This window comes from Crocuta crocuta, unplaced genomic scaffold, assembly GCF_008692635.1.
Source record: "Crocuta crocuta isolate KB4526 unplaced genomic scaffold, BGI_CrCroc_1.0 scaffold20, whole genome shotgun sequence".
Taxonomy (NCBI): Eukaryota; Metazoa; Chordata; class Mammalia; order Carnivora; family Hyaenidae; genus Crocuta; species Crocuta crocuta.
Genome location: NW_027527932.1, coordinates 4,310,131 through 4,327,464, shown reverse-complemented (window position 1 = coordinate 4,327,464; position 17,334 = coordinate 4,310,131). Strand labels below are relative to the sequence as shown.

Here is a 17,334-nt window from a genome sequence, read left to right as displayed (position 1 = left end):
GGTGTTTTCTGGAAACAATTGAGGAGGAAGGACCCAGTGCCCTTGAGGGTATGGGGAACTCTAAGGGTTTGGGAGGGAGAGCACAGTAGGCAAGTGGGCTTTTCACCACATCAGAGCTGCAAGTACAGACAACAGGGGATCCAGTTGTGGGTCTGTCATTAAATAGGCAGTTTATTTAATTTATTCATTAAATTAGGCAATTTATTTTTCCTCTCTGCGACTTCCTTTCCTTACTTGTGTTAGTTTCTTATGGCTACTATACAACAAGTTACTACCAACATGATGTCTTCAACAACAGAAGCTTAATCTCACGGTTCTGGAGGCCACAAGTCTGAAATCAGTTTCCTTGGGCTGAAATCAAGATGTTGACAGGCCCAGGCTCCCTCTGGACACCTTGAGGAGAAGAGGCCCTTGTCTCTTCCAGCTTCTAGTGGCTGGAGCATTCCCGGGCTTGTGGCCACATCCCTCCGATCTCCAATTCTCCATGTCCACACTGCCTTCTCTTCTGCCTTGTGTGTGATCTCCCTCTGCCTCTGCCTCATAAGGATAGACGAGATCGCATTCAGGGCCCAGTCAGATAACCCAAAGGAGGTAAAATCCACAGGCACCATTGAGGGGGACTCCTATTCCACTGACTATAAATTGGGTTACTAATAGTACCTACAGGAACCTTAAAGGATATAAAACATGAAAAGTGCTTAGAACGATGGCTAGGAAGCTAAGAAGCACTCATCAATGTTATCAGTAAAGGTGATGTCGATGGTGATGAACAAGAAAACACAGACAAATGTTTCAAAATGAATAAAATAATTTGTTTGGAACAAAATAATTTTTAAATGAACACACGTAGGGGATTTTGCCTCTCAATGTTTGAGGTGTGCTTACCTTAAAATGGTGTTTTTCAAAGGACTGTGTCTATGGTAAACAATTATAAGCCAGTAGTTTAGGCGTACGGTGTACGTAGACATTTGTGGTTCTGTCTTGTGTTCTTTTGCACTTGAAATCTTTTTTTTTTAATAGTTTATTGTCAAGTTGGTTTCCATATAACACCCAGTGCTCCTCCCCACGATGCCCTTGAAGTCTAAGTCGTCTCAACAATTGTCTTCATCTTGAATTCTTCCTCAGGTGCAAATCAAAGATGTGGTAAGACAGGATTGTCCCTTTTGTTCTCATGTCTCCTGCCCCCCAGGACACGGACCTGATGACGTTCAACATCTCTGTACACCGGTCGTGGTGGCGGGAGCACGGGCCTGGCTGTGTGCGGAGGGTGCTGCCTGCGTCAGCCCACGGCGCGATGGACGACTACACGTACGTCTCTGTCACAGGCTGCATTGTCGACTTCCAGTACCTAGAGGTCATCCACAGCGCCGTCCAGATACTGCTCTCTGTAAGTAGCACATTCGAATCGCCGTCTGATCAAGACTTTCCTTTATGGGCATTTTGTATGTAAACCTTCTGTCCACACCCGTCTGGCAGATAACGCCTTAAAGAAGCACGTGGAGAACATCCTCTAAATGGTGGAAATAGCAGCAGTTATGCTAACATTGGCTGTCCTTAATGAGGCTACATCTTTTCCTTTTGGTGCCCGGACACTGTTTTAGACACAGTCCGTTCCTGTAATTTCTAACTTGAGATACAATGCACACCATTCAGTGAAATAGCACATCACCATCCCCCAGAAGCAGCGCTCTGTCCATTCTCTACTTCGGGGTCTTCTGCTTACACTTCTGCTACCACTTCTACCTCTAAAGCATTCTTTCCAGAGAAAGGAGGATGCAAACACACCACTGGCTTGCTCGGTCTAGTAAGCTTCATATTTCAAATAATTATTCCCAGGGGCGCCAGGGGGCTCAGTCAGTTGAGCATCCAACTTTGGCTCAGGTCATGATCTCATGGTCTGTGATTCGAGCCCCGCGTCGGGCCCTGTGCTGACAGCTCAGAGCCTGGAGCTGCTTCCGATTCTGTGTCTCCCTCTGTCCCTGCCGCCGCCCCCCTTTCCCCCACCCTACCTCGCGTCCTGCCCCCGCTGGTGCTCTGTCTCGCTCTGTCTCAAAAATAAAGGTTAAAAATAATTATTATTATTATTAGCATTCTTTAAGAAAACAAATCCCTTCAGAGTCTTCCACATTTTAGTGCCTGAAATGTAGTGTCAAGATATAATTCCATATAGAGGAGCAGAGAGAAGAAATAGCGGACTACAGGAATCTCTTTTTTTTTTAATGTTTTATTTATTTCTAGGAGAGAGAGAGAGAGAGAGAGACAGCGTGAGCAGGGGAGGGTCAGAGAGAGAGGGAGTCACAGACTGAAACAGGCTCCAGGCTCTGAGCTGGCAGTCAGCACAGAGCCCGACGCGGGGCTCGAACCCACGAACCGCGAGATCATGACCTAAGTGAAAGTCGGACGCTTAACTGACTAAGCCACCCAGGCGCCCCTACAGGAATCTCTTAAAGTTACTTTTTTCTACCAGATTGTCCCATCCACAATTTGATTATAGTGTGGAGTAGAAGTAACTTAAAATATATACCATTAGTAACAATGCTGTTCCTTTGAGACCCAACAAGAACATGGCATGTTGTTTGAGTCAATAGACAATGAAGCCATTTTCATATAAAGCAACTATCCAACTCGGTCCTTCTGTCCAACTGGTTGAGCTAGAATCAGAATAAAACATAGACTCAACAGTAAATAAATAGACAACAACAACAAAATAAGTAAACAAACAACCAACAGAAATATAAGAGATGTATGTTAGTGAAGAATATACCTTGGAATTATTTCTAGAAAGAAGGTTGAGAGCTCCATGCTATCATGTAGTGTATCTCTTATCTACTGCTGTGTAACAAACCACCCCAACATGGAATTACTTAGAGCCATATAAATGCATTGCTTAGACTTCTGTGGGTCAGTAATTGGGGCAGGATTCCACTGGGCGGTTCTTCTGCTCTACGTGATATTGGCCAGGGTCACTCATATGAACCTTTCAACCACAGCCTTTGCTGGGGCTGGAATAACCAAGAAGGCCTCATTCACACATCTAGGGCTGGCGGTTGGGCCACATTCTTCTCCATATGGCTTGCCTTTTTGCAGAAACTCAACAGGCTTTCCTATAGCAAGGTAGCAAGATTCCAAGAGAAGCCCAACATGTAATCATTTATCCAGCTTCTACTTGGATAATTCTTCCTATTATTCCATTGACTACAACAAGTCATATGACCAAGCCCAAGCCAAATGTAGGAGGTGGCTCTAAAAAAGTGAGCATACCAGGAGCCATGGCTCATTTGAGAACACCAATGTAGTGGTCTTACCTCACTTGTATAACCTATGGATTATTGTTCTTTAACCCACATATGTCAAGTTTTAAAATAGTGTTTTAGAGCACATTTGAAATATAATTTTCTAGAAAGACTAAAGATTAGGATAAAAAAATCAAAGATTTCATCTAGTCCAATGAAAGCAAATTCTGCACTGAATTAAAAAAAAAAAAAAAAGAGGTTGTGCTTTAACACTAAGGAGTCTCTCTCAGAGATGTACCAGGGAATTTGATTATTCTTGGTTTCTAGATATTGCCATTTGTCAATAGATGTTTATCAGTTGTTTCCTAAATCTGTTCTTTAATTTCTTAGCAGTCACATATAAAACCGACAAAATATATGTTTAAATCTTAGCTTTTAAAAAAAATAGAGAGAGAGGCAAATTTTCTCTTAAAACTTTTCAGTCTATGTTAAGGTAAAAGAGTACTATATTATTATATGCTAGATTCTAAAGGTTCTTATTCTTTTTTTAAATTTTGAAACATTTTTCTAGAATCTTTCATCTCTGGACAGATCTACCTCCTTTTAAAAAATTATTCAGAGCACATTGCTAACATATTTTGTGGAATGATAGCATGATGTTCACATTTTTATAATGCAGTAGAATACTGTGGAATCAAAAAGTCATTTCTCCATGGTTACTCCAATTCAAATGAATAGCAAGGTGAAGGTATTTATTTGGTAAGGGGCTGAACTGACACAGAAAAACATACACTAAGGAGAAATACTAAACAAAATGTATGTCACCACCTAAAAGGACTTGTCAGTTATGAATTAATTCCTTGACATACTTGTTTAGTGACCATTCAAAGCCGCCCACCTGCATGTATATTCCCGATTCTACTATTCAGCATTCTAGCTCAAAAGGATTAGTTGCTGATCTCTGACTTTTCTTGTGTAATATACCCAGGAGACAGTGTTCCAGTATTTTATCTTTTTATATTAAAATAGAATATACCCTGAGATTGTTTCACCACTGTCAAATTGTGTATTATTGTGTGGTTATGTGGGTTTTTATGCTTTCCACATATTTCATATACATATGTTTATAATTATTAGAATTACAATTTTTATCATATCGTGTGACGATATGGAAATACTTCCTGTAATGGTTGCCTAGCATGTGCTGAGATGTCAGCCTTATTCCTGAAAAAAAGGGGGTGATGGTCACAATATTTAACAGCCTGTGCTACATGGGCGACATCTTGGCAATTAGACAAAGGGCTTTGAGATGGGACAATGTCCTGGAGGCCCTGCTGCACCAGGGGTACCCCTGTAAGTTCTAGAGGCACAGAAAGATCTAGAAGGATGCAGGGAGAGGCCAGTGGAAGTAGGCAGGATAATGGAGAAGCCATGTTGGAGTCTGAAGGCAGCATCTCTCTGGCACGTGAAAGGGAACTATTTGAATGATTTACTCATGGATACCGCTCTGCTCTGCTGATGAATGCTGTCTAGACAGTTGTCCCCCGTAAGGGCAGAGCTCGGAACTGGAACAAAATGAAATCCCAGGCAAATACCTGCAGGAGCTATGTATAGGCTTGACAGAAACAAACAAAAAATAGCAGAATTCAGAAAGAAGGCAATGGCCTGACGTGCCCTCTGGGACCATGTGTCTAGCCCGACTGGCCCCAGCATGGGGGCTCTGGTCTCTGGCCTTGCCAGCGCCACTGTCTCTGCATAGCAGCAAACTGTCTCGGGCTCCCCTCACCGGCACCCAGGTTGAGGGGAAGAAGGAGAGTGGAAGGCAGAGAGGAGATTCCTGTCGCCTTAATCTTACAGAGACCAGTATGGCAGGGCTCCTGCAAATTGCCGGCAACACCAAGTTGAACTTCAGAGTGGAATCCAAAGAACGACTGTGAATAGTATGAAGGGCGGAGCAATATCTAATCCATGGAGGAGATGAAAAATCAAGGGCTGTAGCCAGGATCAAGCTGTGGAATGATACTAGTCTCTCTTGTCCGTGAGCACTTCCCCTGTCCTCGGTTCATGTGCTCATCATTTCTACCAGAAAGATGGCCAATAACCTCCTAGATAGTCTTCCCGGGCCCAGTTCTGCCCCGCCCACCATCACACGTGTACTTGGTCCTGGGGAGATGATTACAAAGTGCCATTCTGATCACTCATTTCCCTTCTGATCACCAGCCAAAGATTCCCACCCTCGAGATGGAATCTGAATTCACACCCCGTCACATGAGGACCTCATGACCTGCCCCCTGTCTGATTCCCGCCACCCCCATCTCCCAACACTACCCTGTCATCGTCACAGACGTGACAGGGTACAAGCACACCACGCCTCCCCGTGTGCAACACTGTGCTTGCAATGGCTCCCCACCCTGCCCCTCTGCCTCCCACCCCACGCTCAGCTCTCCAGCCACCTGGCCACAGTCCACTAGTAGACACCGTCCCCCAAAAGTTTCAGGATATGTTAATTTTTAAAATAGATAATACATTCGCTTAGTACACAAACATAAAAATGTGTACAGTGAAAATACTCCCTCTCCCTTGTGTGCCCCTCTGCCTGGTTTCCCCAGCTCTGCTCCCCAATCGGCTACGAGTCTTGTTTTGATTTTTAGTGTTATCCCAGGGTGTCTGTATGAAATTCAAGAAACTGACTTTTTATTTGTATTTGCCCCCCACAAAAGACAGCATATGACATCCACTCTTCTTTTTTCAACTTATTATATATTTCGGAGTTATTTCCGTACCAGCACATCACTGGTTCATGTTTATTTGAACTATTTACCTCATCCAAATATAATGATGTTGGATGTATAGAACATAGAGATAATACAGCTAACATAATATATAGTACATAGTACATCAATTATGCTTCATAATTATATATTATGTAACTACTAAGTGCAGTGTTGTACTAAATAACTGTGTTCATGTGTCCCTGAGAACATTTCCTAGACTTGCCCCACTCACTCACACACACACACACCCCGCCCCCGGGCTGTACTTGATGGCTTGCTGTGACAGCACAGTTTTATAATCATTGAGTCTCTGGTCTGTCTACCAGAATGAAACCCCCGTAAAGGCTTGGAGTTCTGCCGTTTTTTTACTTGCTCACTTCTGCAGTCACAGTGATAGCTGATTGATAGCACAGAAATATTTGATGAATGAATAAATGACCAACAAACGGGAGATTCCAAAGCCGGAAGTGAGTAAACACAGAAGGAAGGATCCACTGATCAAACAGTGCAAGAATGAACGAATGTGCTAACAAAATGCAGAAGCCAGAGTGAGCTTCATCTGGGAAATGCGGGGCTGTCCCCAAAATGTCCTGCACAGTGCACGACGCGGAAGCACTCAGTAAATGTTAGCTTTGTATTGCTGATACTGACGATGCCTTTACTGTAATCGTCCCAGCCTGTCCCTCTCCTCTCTGGGCTGGTCCTTCTTCAAAGACTAAGGGATCCATCCTGGTGTGCTGTCACTATTGAACTTTCAGTTCTTTAATCCCACACCTGAAATCCATTCCCTGCAGGAAAAATGTCACTTTATGATCTTCATAGGACACTCTATGACCTTCATAGGACACTTAATCATAAATTCTTACACAGAGGACTGAACGTTCAGTTAATGCGTATTTATTTTCCTCATTCTGGCCTACTAGCGTACTCTCCTACCTATGCCTCTCAGGAGCATTTGGATGACTGAATCAATTTCATATTTTCATAAAAAGTTTCAGAATTACCACAGTGAAACAATGATTGAAGTGGCAAGTTCTCAGAGGCTGTAACTTTGACTCCGTATTTACCCCACATCTCTAATGCCTAGGACTGAGCCTGACTCAGAGCTGTTGAGTAAATTGTATAAATTTTCTGGATTTTAGTTTTACAAAACACAAAGTGCATAATTTTTAACCACTAGATGTAATTTACTGAGGCTATGCCTTGATTTTTTTTCATACCGCTTGCTAAAGAAAACATATCTGAAGAACACGCTTCCAAATTCTTTCTGATTCAGATGCTATTTGTTTGGATTGGTGCAGGAAAAGGAAAGTCATTCCACTCCGGGACCATAACTCTTCTTTTGAATTTGTTCTTCCACATCCACCCACGTCTTCTTTATTTTGAGAGGGATTTCCCTGGTTTGGCCAAGTCTAGTTGCTTTGCTCCCATTAAAGAGAACATCGAAACAGTTTCTGGAGAAAATTTAAAATTATGTCCTGTTAAATTCTAGGTACTACACTATATGTATTTTTCAGAACAGACTTCCAATCTGGAAATTTAACACCACAGACTTAAAGAAGACACATATATGCCAAATTAAATACCACAATCCAAAATACAGCATTTCCTTTTTCCAGTGGAGAATATGGATAAAATATTTCTGGTTGAAAGGATCTCTATGGCCATTTAATCTCATTCTACAGTCTTATAATTTCCTCATTTAATTACCAAACTCTGAACATGAGATCTTACAAAACTAAATGAAAAAAGTAACTAAAAGTCATTTGTATGATAGCAAAGGGTCATTATCAATAACACGTGATGAAGTCATTTAAGTGAATAATAAAAACAATGAAATTTAATCATTAAATCAATGAAGAATATAAACAGATGTAATCACAGAATTGTAAATGAAGGTGTAAAATAGGATTATTTCAACGGTAACTTGAAATGTGCAAATTGAATTCACACTAATTTAACAACTTTTAAAAACAAGAACACATAGCATAGAAGTAAATTGTTACTTACTTGTTGGTAAAGGCATTCTTTCTTGCAACGCTCCTTAAAATGTCTACTCTTTGGCCCGGTAAGTCCACTCGGTGGAATTTCTCCTAAGATGATAATTGAACAGCAACAAAGACCTACCTGCATGATGTTCTTTTCACTGTTATTTATAGTACAAACCTGAGTATGTCTAAACATATCTTGTTGAATACAGTATGACAATTTACAGCACATTAACATGACTATTAGGTCACAATAACTACGACAATTTTGTATAAAATTTTGTATATAAAACATGGAAAGGAATTTATGATTTAAATAAGCAGCCAAGGAAAAGAAGTAAGATGCAAGAAACAAATGTGGAATTATGTGTGTTTCCTCCCAAAATGTTTTTAAATACTGTGTGTATTTTTAACATAGTGTTTAATCATCACATGATTTGTACAGAACAGTGGGAGAGATATGATGGTTGTTTTTCTTAGATCATTACATATTCCTGAATCTCACAATATGCACGTGATCATTTGGAGGCACTCTTTTTTTTTAAATGTTTATTTATTTATTTTGAGAGAGAGAGAGAGAGAGACCAAGCAAGAGAGCAAGTGAGAGCAGGGGAGGGGCAGAGAGAGAAGGAGAGAGAATCCCAAGCAGCCTCCATACTGTCAGTGCAGATGTGAGGCTTGAACCCACGAACTGAGAGATCATGACCTGAGCTGAAATCAAGGGTCGGATGCTTAACCCACTGCGCCATGCAGGTGCGCCTGGAAGCACTCTTAAATCTAGAGTTATTGCATGTTATTCCCTTTTAGCAGACTGCTCAGTTCTGAGGTCAGTGACAATGGATATTCAATTATGGCTCTTTTTTAGTTTCAAGCATTAGTTATTTGCTGGTAAACAGATCCATATACTCATGTTAACTATTAAAGAACACACACACACACACACACATATTTTTAAGGAGCTTATTTTTATAACTAGCAGACAAATTCTAAATCTCTAAACCTGGAAGAGATCTTTAAAACTCCCTTTATCTATCTCTCTTCGGTGGTAATTTTACATACATATTGTCTTGAATCCTCGCTGTCAAGATGTCCTCTTTCGTATCTGATAGGTGATGAGTCTCATTCTTTAACGTCTTTGGAGGCCGTCGCCATGGGGGAGCTGGGGACCAGAGCTCTCTGAGAATGGCTTTTCATCATCCGCATGGTGTTTGCACTGCATCCATCCAGTCGCGTCAGCATTCATCACTGTTCCCTGCCCTTCATATCAGACACATTCAGCCTAAAGATAAATTAAAACTCAATAGGGTGAGAAGTAACATTAGACAACAAGGTATCCTGTAGAATCTTTATCTTCAAAAGGCTGTATAGATATCTGCTTCATCTGCTTAGAGTAAATGGCCCAGTGACAAGAGCAGATAATACGATGGCGAACTCAGTAACATATGCTCGCACAGTGTAAGAATGCAAGTCAAAAGATAAACCTTGAAATAAGTTCCAGTGACTATCAATTATATTCCTCCAAAAATGTAAGTACAGTTACAAGAGGGGTTTTTTGTTGTTTTATTCCTGTGTTAACATTTGCATTTATTTAACAAGGTCCTAGTATGTTTGGAGCTCCTCTGAGTGCTTTGCAAATAGAAACTCATTTAATCTTTAAAAGGACCCAAGAAGAAGGTATTACCTTATTCATTTTACAAATATAAACACTGAGACATACAGAGAAATTAAGTAGTTTTCCCAAGGTCACGCAGCTTGTAATGAGCAAAGCTGACCTCAAACCCAGGCAGATGGAATCCAGAGTTCATGGTCTTAACTACTCTGTTGCACTTCATATGACATTGGAAAGAAAGCCTCTAATTTCCTTACAGCCCTTTGGCTGAAGGTCAGTGGAAAACTTTCAGAGTTTTAAGCCTGTGAATTTTTTTGTGTGTTGATGGGGTTTACTGACAGTTCCGGTATTTGAAAGTAAAAGAGAACAACTAATTACCCAGGGGCGCCTGGGTGGCTCAGTCTCTTAAGCGTCCGACTTCAGCTCAGGTCATGATCTCACAGTTTGTGGGTTCAAGCCCCGCATCGGTCTCTGTGCTGAGGAATAGCTCAGAGCCTGGAGCCTGTTTCAGATTCTGTCTCTCTCTCTCTGACCCTCCCCTGCTCACGCTGTCTCTGTCTCTGTCTCTGTCTCTCTCTCAGAAATAAATTTTTAAAAATAATAATAATTATCCAATAGTTTAAAGATTGGATTATTGCATGAATAGTTCAAGATGTTTCTTTCACCCTTGAAAACATCTCTTAACCACCTTTTTGATGTTTAAAAAAATGGAGGGTTTCAGCACTTAAAAATGCTAAGTATATCTGACTCCTTTTTTGTTGCTTGTTTGCTGGGGCTCCCTAGGTAGTAGTAAGAGGAAAGAAATCATGGCTAATGTCTCCTGCCCTAAACTCTTCCCAGAGTCATTCTTTCCTAGCAAATCCATTTTTATATGAAATAGATGGTTTCTGTCTGTGCCAAACTTTGGGCAACCTCTAAGTGCTATCTAGAAGCATTAATATTTAGGTTAGTTACTCCTATAGACCACCTTTGGTCTCTATATTTAATTCCATCCTCAGAAAGCTGAGTCAACAGTTCATCCAACGCTCCAGAAAGGGATCATTTATTAGACCATCGAAATACTGAAAAGGATTTGTGGTTGTGGGGGAAGAAGTGCCATGTCCACGACACTAAACAGGCTCTGGCAGGGACATTTGTGTTCGGGAACAGAGTATACCTGGTCACTAAAACCGCTTGGGGATGAAAGTGCTTGTCTGGTGAACTATGTCTTTCTTGTTATTCTTGTTATTCATGTCTGCACAGTGTACTCTGTCTTTGAAATGTGCATACATTTTTTTAAAGGCTTTGCTGAAATATAATTCGCATCTCATACAATCCGTCCATTTGAAGTATACAGTTCAGTGGTTTTCAGTATATTCACGGATATGGCAACCATCACCACCAAAGTCAGTTTCAGAACACACTCCTCACCTTGGAAAGAAACTTTGACTCTAGCTATCACCACTTAGCCCTTCCTCCTCCCCAAACCTAAGCAATAGCTAAGCTACCTTCTGTCTTCATAGAATGGCCTATTCTGGTCATTTCATATAAATGAAATCATGTGATATGTGCTTTTTTGTGGATCTGGCTTCTTTCACTTAGCATGTTTTCAAGATTCACTCATGTGGCATGTAGCAGCCCTGTAATCCTTTTTATGCCTAAATAATATTCTATCATATATTTACTTTTAATTCTTTGATCTGTTGTGACACGTGGACAGCATCTACCAAAAATTTCAGAAATACGATTAAAGGTATAAAGCCCTCACCTGTTCATTGATAAAACCCTACTTGGAACTTAGGCAATCTACCATATATTTTGACTACATATATATCCGTGTTTTGGAAACATCCAGATTAGAGATAGCAGTTCTCAGTTCTTACAGATGTGTGGTCTTACGTAAATGAATACTAATGTCTGTCACTTGTACATAGCATCTGTGGGTTTTAACAACCTAAGATATGTAAGCATTTAAAGTTCATATCTTCTTATACCATAGCGTTCTCCTTAATAGTATGTGTATGATTGGATTTTATTCTGTATGTTAATCAGGTATCACAGACATTTATGTCTCAAACCACAAATTTCATACCATTTCCAAACAACAGAATCAAGTCTCACAAGGCCCAGATATTCATGATTATCCCAGACATGTTTGCACGGTTTCATAAATTATTACTGCCCTACTGGTTTCAAATAATCTGTTAAACATCTATTATTAAATGCAAAAGTGAGTTATGCCATTTGGTAGACTTAAATACAATTTCATCAGAGAAATGGAAAGCTTAATTAGAAATCGTATCTCGCACAAAAACCGTTATACAGAAAATCGGAGATATGTTTAATAATTAATCAAAACAAACATTGTGACTTGGGCTTATGGAGATATTAGAAGCAAGAAAGCGAATTTTATTGATGCTTTACTTAGGGTAATTTAATGTCATTCAGATGTTGGCAGACATGTCATCTTTAGCCCTAGGTAAGATTAATTATTATGTAAAAGAAAAAATAAGTCACATAATAGTAAGAATGAATTCAAAAACATTTACACTCTCCTTTTAGAAGACCAAAGTTTGTACAAATTCCATAAAGAACATAATTTGTCATTTTTTGTATTTTTATAAATGAAAACAAGCAATATATCATTCATTCAGAATAACAGACTCAGTAAGCCTGCTTCCATACAAAGCTCTGTGCTAGGAACTTAGCGGATGAGAGGGTGGAGATAAACCAAAGTGGAATCTGACATGGTCCTCCTTGTGGAAATATTCAGTCTACTAGGAAAAATTGGTCAGGCAAGCCAAGTGCCAACTTTTCAGATGCCCTAAGGAAGAGTGAGCTGGGACTTCAAGGAACTTGCAGGACAGGTTTTGTGACATTGGCTAATAAATATTGTCCTGTGTGTGGCAGAGTTTATACTGAAACTTGCTTGCTTTCTGATAGTAAGATTGTGGGATAGAAAAACTTCGAGTCTTGACTTTCTCTAAATATTTACCTCCAAAGGACTTGATGATTATAAATGATCAAATTGGTTTAGTCAATATACAGCAGAGTAGCCAGAGAAGATGTCTCTTGGGAAATGGCATGTGAGCTGAGATACAAATGAACTCAATTAGAGGCTAGAAATATTCCAGAAGAGACAGAAAGATGCACATGGCCAGAGTCTAGAGAGCAAGTGAGCGAGTGGTGGGAATGACATGAGCAAAGTAGGCAGGAATCAGAGAAGACCTGGTACTGAGTTCTAGTTGGGTTATAATTCACTGGCAAGACACTACTGCATTTCAACCAGGAAAGTGATATGATCTACATTTAAGAAAGCAACTCCAGAGCTGTTCAGAGAATGGATTGGAGAATAAAAATAGACGAAAATAAATCAATTTGTTAGCTATTCCAAGAAGATCGTGACTGGACTTGAGTGGTGGCCATGGAGGTAGAAATGCCTATGCATTTCTTGCAGGACAAGAGCAAGTGGCATGTGAGAAAAAGGAAGAAATAAGATGGAGCTTAGAGTTTTGATTTGAACAATAAGGTAGATAATGTTGCTAGTTACTGAGTGAGTCTGGGAATCTTGTTCCACTGGTAGCTCTGATCTCTTTTCAATGTGTAAAACAATAGCAACCAAACACAGATTATTTTCAAAAACAGTTTTAATAATTAAATAGAAATAGCCTGGATGGCTCAGTTGGTAGAGCATCCAGCTTCGGCTCAGGTCATGATCTCACAGTCTGTAAGTTGGAGCCCCACATCCAGCTCTGGGCTGACAGCTGGGAGTCGGGAGCCTGCAGCAGATCCTGTGTCTCCCTCTCTCTCTGCCCCTCCGCACTTCTGCACTGTCTCTCTCCCTCTCCCAAAAATAAATAAACATTAAAAAATCTTTAAATAATAATTAGAGGAATATTTCCAGATTTGTCATGAAACTTAACCACAGTCAGCCTAAAAGAAGTATCATCTAGAAGTCGAAGTAGGAGGTATGCCTTCTCAGATTGAAAAATCCTGCCATGCTAATGGTTTAAAATAGTCATTTCATAATGGTTTAAAGCAATTAGTGCAGTATCAGCCATTCACATTTTACTAAAAGTGAAATTGATAGCAAAACAACTATGGGGAAGTGGTGCTCTGTATTTAAATCGATCAATGTAAATACCTCTTTCATTTAAAAGTGACTCATATAAAATTTGAGCAAATATTTGCAGTGCATAATTATTACTCAGTAGCAAAGATAATCAGGAAGTCCTGTGGACAATAAAACATGAACAATTAAAATCTTCAGGATACACAACAGCTTTTCATTAATAAGCTAAACTAATCCAAACAAATAGAAAACTGTGTTACAGTGCTTGGCTATAAAGGATTTTAAAGCCACTGTTAATAATAAAAAGAATCACAGGTCTCCTTCCTGGGCTTATATTTTGTGCCTGGCAGCTTCCTTTGAAGTGTTATCTTGTGTAATAGTCTCAAAAATAATGGAAGGTAGGCTTTATCATCTCTAATTATATATGAAGAAACCATGACATAAAATTAACATCTTGTCCAAGATCCTGTGGTCAGTGATTGGGGAGGAGACTCCAAATTTGGTTCCTTGCTGTGCTGATTGAGAATACTTAGTTAATACATAAACCAAAGGTAATATAGACCTAAATATATCTTTTAATGTATGTTTTGGAAAGGTATTAGAGTTTCAAAGTATCAGTTTGCAGATTTTGTTTATTTATTTCACAATCTTGTGTAAGTCCATCCAAACCTTCAAATTGTGAGATTTTTGTGTCCGTGCACTGGACGAAAGAAGCAAATTCTATCCCAGTCATTATTATTATTATTATCCAATTATGCTTGTTAATGGAGTAAATCATCAGGACAAAACCTAAATTACTAGGTAATTCTTTCAAGGTGGGGCTCTGGAAGACCTTTCCATGCCTACATGTGAACATGAAACTCCTGCATTCTGGGAATACATGAAAAACAAAGAGGAAGATCAGTGAAGATTCAGTTTATAAAAAGAGTTCAGTCCCTTAACCTAGAACTCCTTCTCAACGCACTTGGAAATGCAGTTTAAATTTCACTAATGCTATGGTCTGAATGTTTGTGTCTTCCCAAATTTTCATGTTGAAATCGTAACCCACAAGGATGATGGTATTAGGTGGTGGAGCCATTGGCGGGTGCTTAAGCCATGTGAGTGGAGCCCTCATAAGTAGGATGAGTATGTTATAAAAGAAGCTTCAGAAAGATTCTTAGCCCCATCCACCATGTGAGTACATAGGTGTTGACAATAAACCAGGAAGAGAGCCCTCAGCCAGCCATGTTGGTACCTTGATCTTGAACTTTCCAACCCCAAGAACTGTAAGAAATCAAATTTTTGTTGTTTATTAGCTATCCCATATGTTGGTATTTTATTATAACAACCTGCATGGACTAAGATGACCAAGTCAGATCAAAATATTTATTTAGAAACTAGTCGGTACTACTTTGGAAGTGACTTGAATCTTCATGGTTTGTCTTATTGCCGGAGTAATTATCAACAGCTATTAAATGATGATTTACCTTTGGCCCAGCACTAAACTAGGTAGATTCTCTATCTCACTCTAACAGGTACAAGACATGTTGACACAGTCTCAGGCTGATGATTGTTATTGATTAGAATAGCATAGAGGAAAATAGAAAAAAATGATTATCTAATAACTATTATATGCAGGCTGTGCTTTACATATTTTATAAATATTAAGTCATTTAATCTGCTTAGCAATTCCATTATTATCTCCATTTTTTTCAAACAAGGAAAGTAAGGGAAAATGCGAAATCTATTGTGCAAGGTCACCCAGATAACACATGGTAGAAATGAGATTTGAGGGGCACCTGGGTGGCTCAGTCGGTTAAGCGTCCGACTTCAGCTTGGGTCATGATCTCACGGTTGGTGATTTGGAGCCCCACGTCAGGCTCTGTGCTGACAAATCGAAGCCTGGAGCCCCGCCTCAGATTCTGCGTCTCCCTCTCTCTCTGACCCTCCCCTGCTCACTTTCTGTCTTGCCCTCTCAAAATAAATACACGTTAAAAAAAAAAAAAAAAAACTAAGATTTGAAACCAGGTACTCTAACTTCATGAGATCCATGGTTGAAAGCCTCTGCATTTTGATCTTCTAATAGAGATTGCCTTTAGAATTGGCTTCCGATTAGATATAACGGACATTTCAAATCCTCTTTAAAATCCATAGGTGAGTGATGTTCTAGTTTTCCTGAACCAGATGCTGAAACAAGACTTAAGTGCAGATAGCTGAGTTAGGAGGTGATCCCAAGAAAGCACAGTTAGAAAGGAATGAGAAAAGCTAGTGAAGATTGGGTTGTTGAACAAGTTATTACTATGAGCTCAGGGTTTCATGTCCTGGGGATCCTTCTCCTCAGTTCTGTATCTATGTTCCCATCCTCTCAAGTTGAATGCTTCCCTAGGAATATCCAATCCCTGGCATTCCAGGATGCCCTTCCCAGAGTCTGAGGAGGCTGTCTTGGTGCCAGAGAAATCTCTCAAGCCAAGAATCATGGAAATCAGTGTGCAGAAGAACGGCCCATTGAGGTTTCAGGGTAACTCACAGAGGGTAACAGCACATTCTACAGTAAGGAAGCTGTCTTTGTCTGCCAGCTTCCATATTCGTAACTTTTGATAGAGTCACCTCAATTGCCTTGTAGTTAAACAGCCGCACATCCACCCTTTCCCTCTGCATGGTGAGGGTGGGTTAGAGCAGGGCTGACTCTACTACCTTCCAGCTCCAGAGCAAAACACGACTCCCCCAAATTTTCAGTCGGCATATTCCTTCCTCTGGACCCAGCGATTGGTTCACAGATACTCATGTAAGCTTATTCCTGACACTTAGCTGTACACTTCTCAACTTGTATAAATTTTTCCTTCCAAGCCTGCTGAATCAGGAGGGTTTAGATTTGTAGATGCAGGCAACTTCTGTGTGGACAGGGCCTATCGGAAAGGAAAACAGAGCTGTGAAAAAAGAAAGGTATCCGGACACAGAGGAACACAGACAGATGTAGCAGTTCTGGATTGAGTCATGCTCAACCCAGCCCTCCTCATGACTTGTCCATACATGAGTCAATACATTCTCTTTTTTGCTGAAGTTATTTTCAGAAGAGTTTCTCCTACCTACACCACTTTTTCATAACTTTTTTTGGTGCCTGAACAGTATCTTTACTTCTGAGTGCTTACTGACTTAAAACCTTAAAATTTTTATTTTTTTTAATTAATTTAATTAGTTTTTAGAGAGACAGAGAAGGAGTACAAGGAGAGAGGGGCAGAGGGGGAGAGAGAGAATCCCAAGCAAGCTCCATTCTCAGTGCACAGCCTGACATGGGGCCCCATCCCACGACCCTGGGATCATGACCCAAGCCAAAATCAAGTGTCGGTCCCTCAACCAACTGAGTCACCCAGGCACCCTCAGAAATTTTTAATTGAAAAGGAACCTTGAAGCAATCTAGGCCAGTCTTCCTCATGGTCTATAGCCGTGCTATGCAATGTGGCAGGCAAATATCGTGAGGCAGATGAGATGTGGCTGGTCCAAACTGAAATGTGCTGTAAGTGTAATATATACCCTGGAATTTGAAGGCTTAGTACATAAAAAATGTGAAGTGTCCCATTGATAATTTTTTTCTATATTGATTATGTGTTGAAATAAAAATATTTTGGATTTGGGGGACAAATGGAATATACTATTAAAATGAATGTAATCTGCTTCTTTTTTTTTTTTTTTTTTTTGGAAG

General features: G+C 40.1%; 1 protein-coding gene across 1 annotated transcript in view; it reads left to right on the top strand.

Annotated features, from left to right (window-relative positions):
- The window catches only part of NKAIN3 (sodium/potassium transporting ATPase interacting 3), a 268,095-nt gene that overhangs the window by 135,955 nt on the left and 114,806 nt on the right, over nucleotides 1-17,334 (top strand). The window contains exon 4 of the mRNA XM_077751829.1: nucleotides 1,190-1,387. Within this exon, the coding sequence (XP_077607955.1) occupies nucleotides 1,190-1,387 (198 nt within the window). The remainder of the gene's footprint in view (nucleotides 1-1,189; nucleotides 1,388-17,334) is intronic.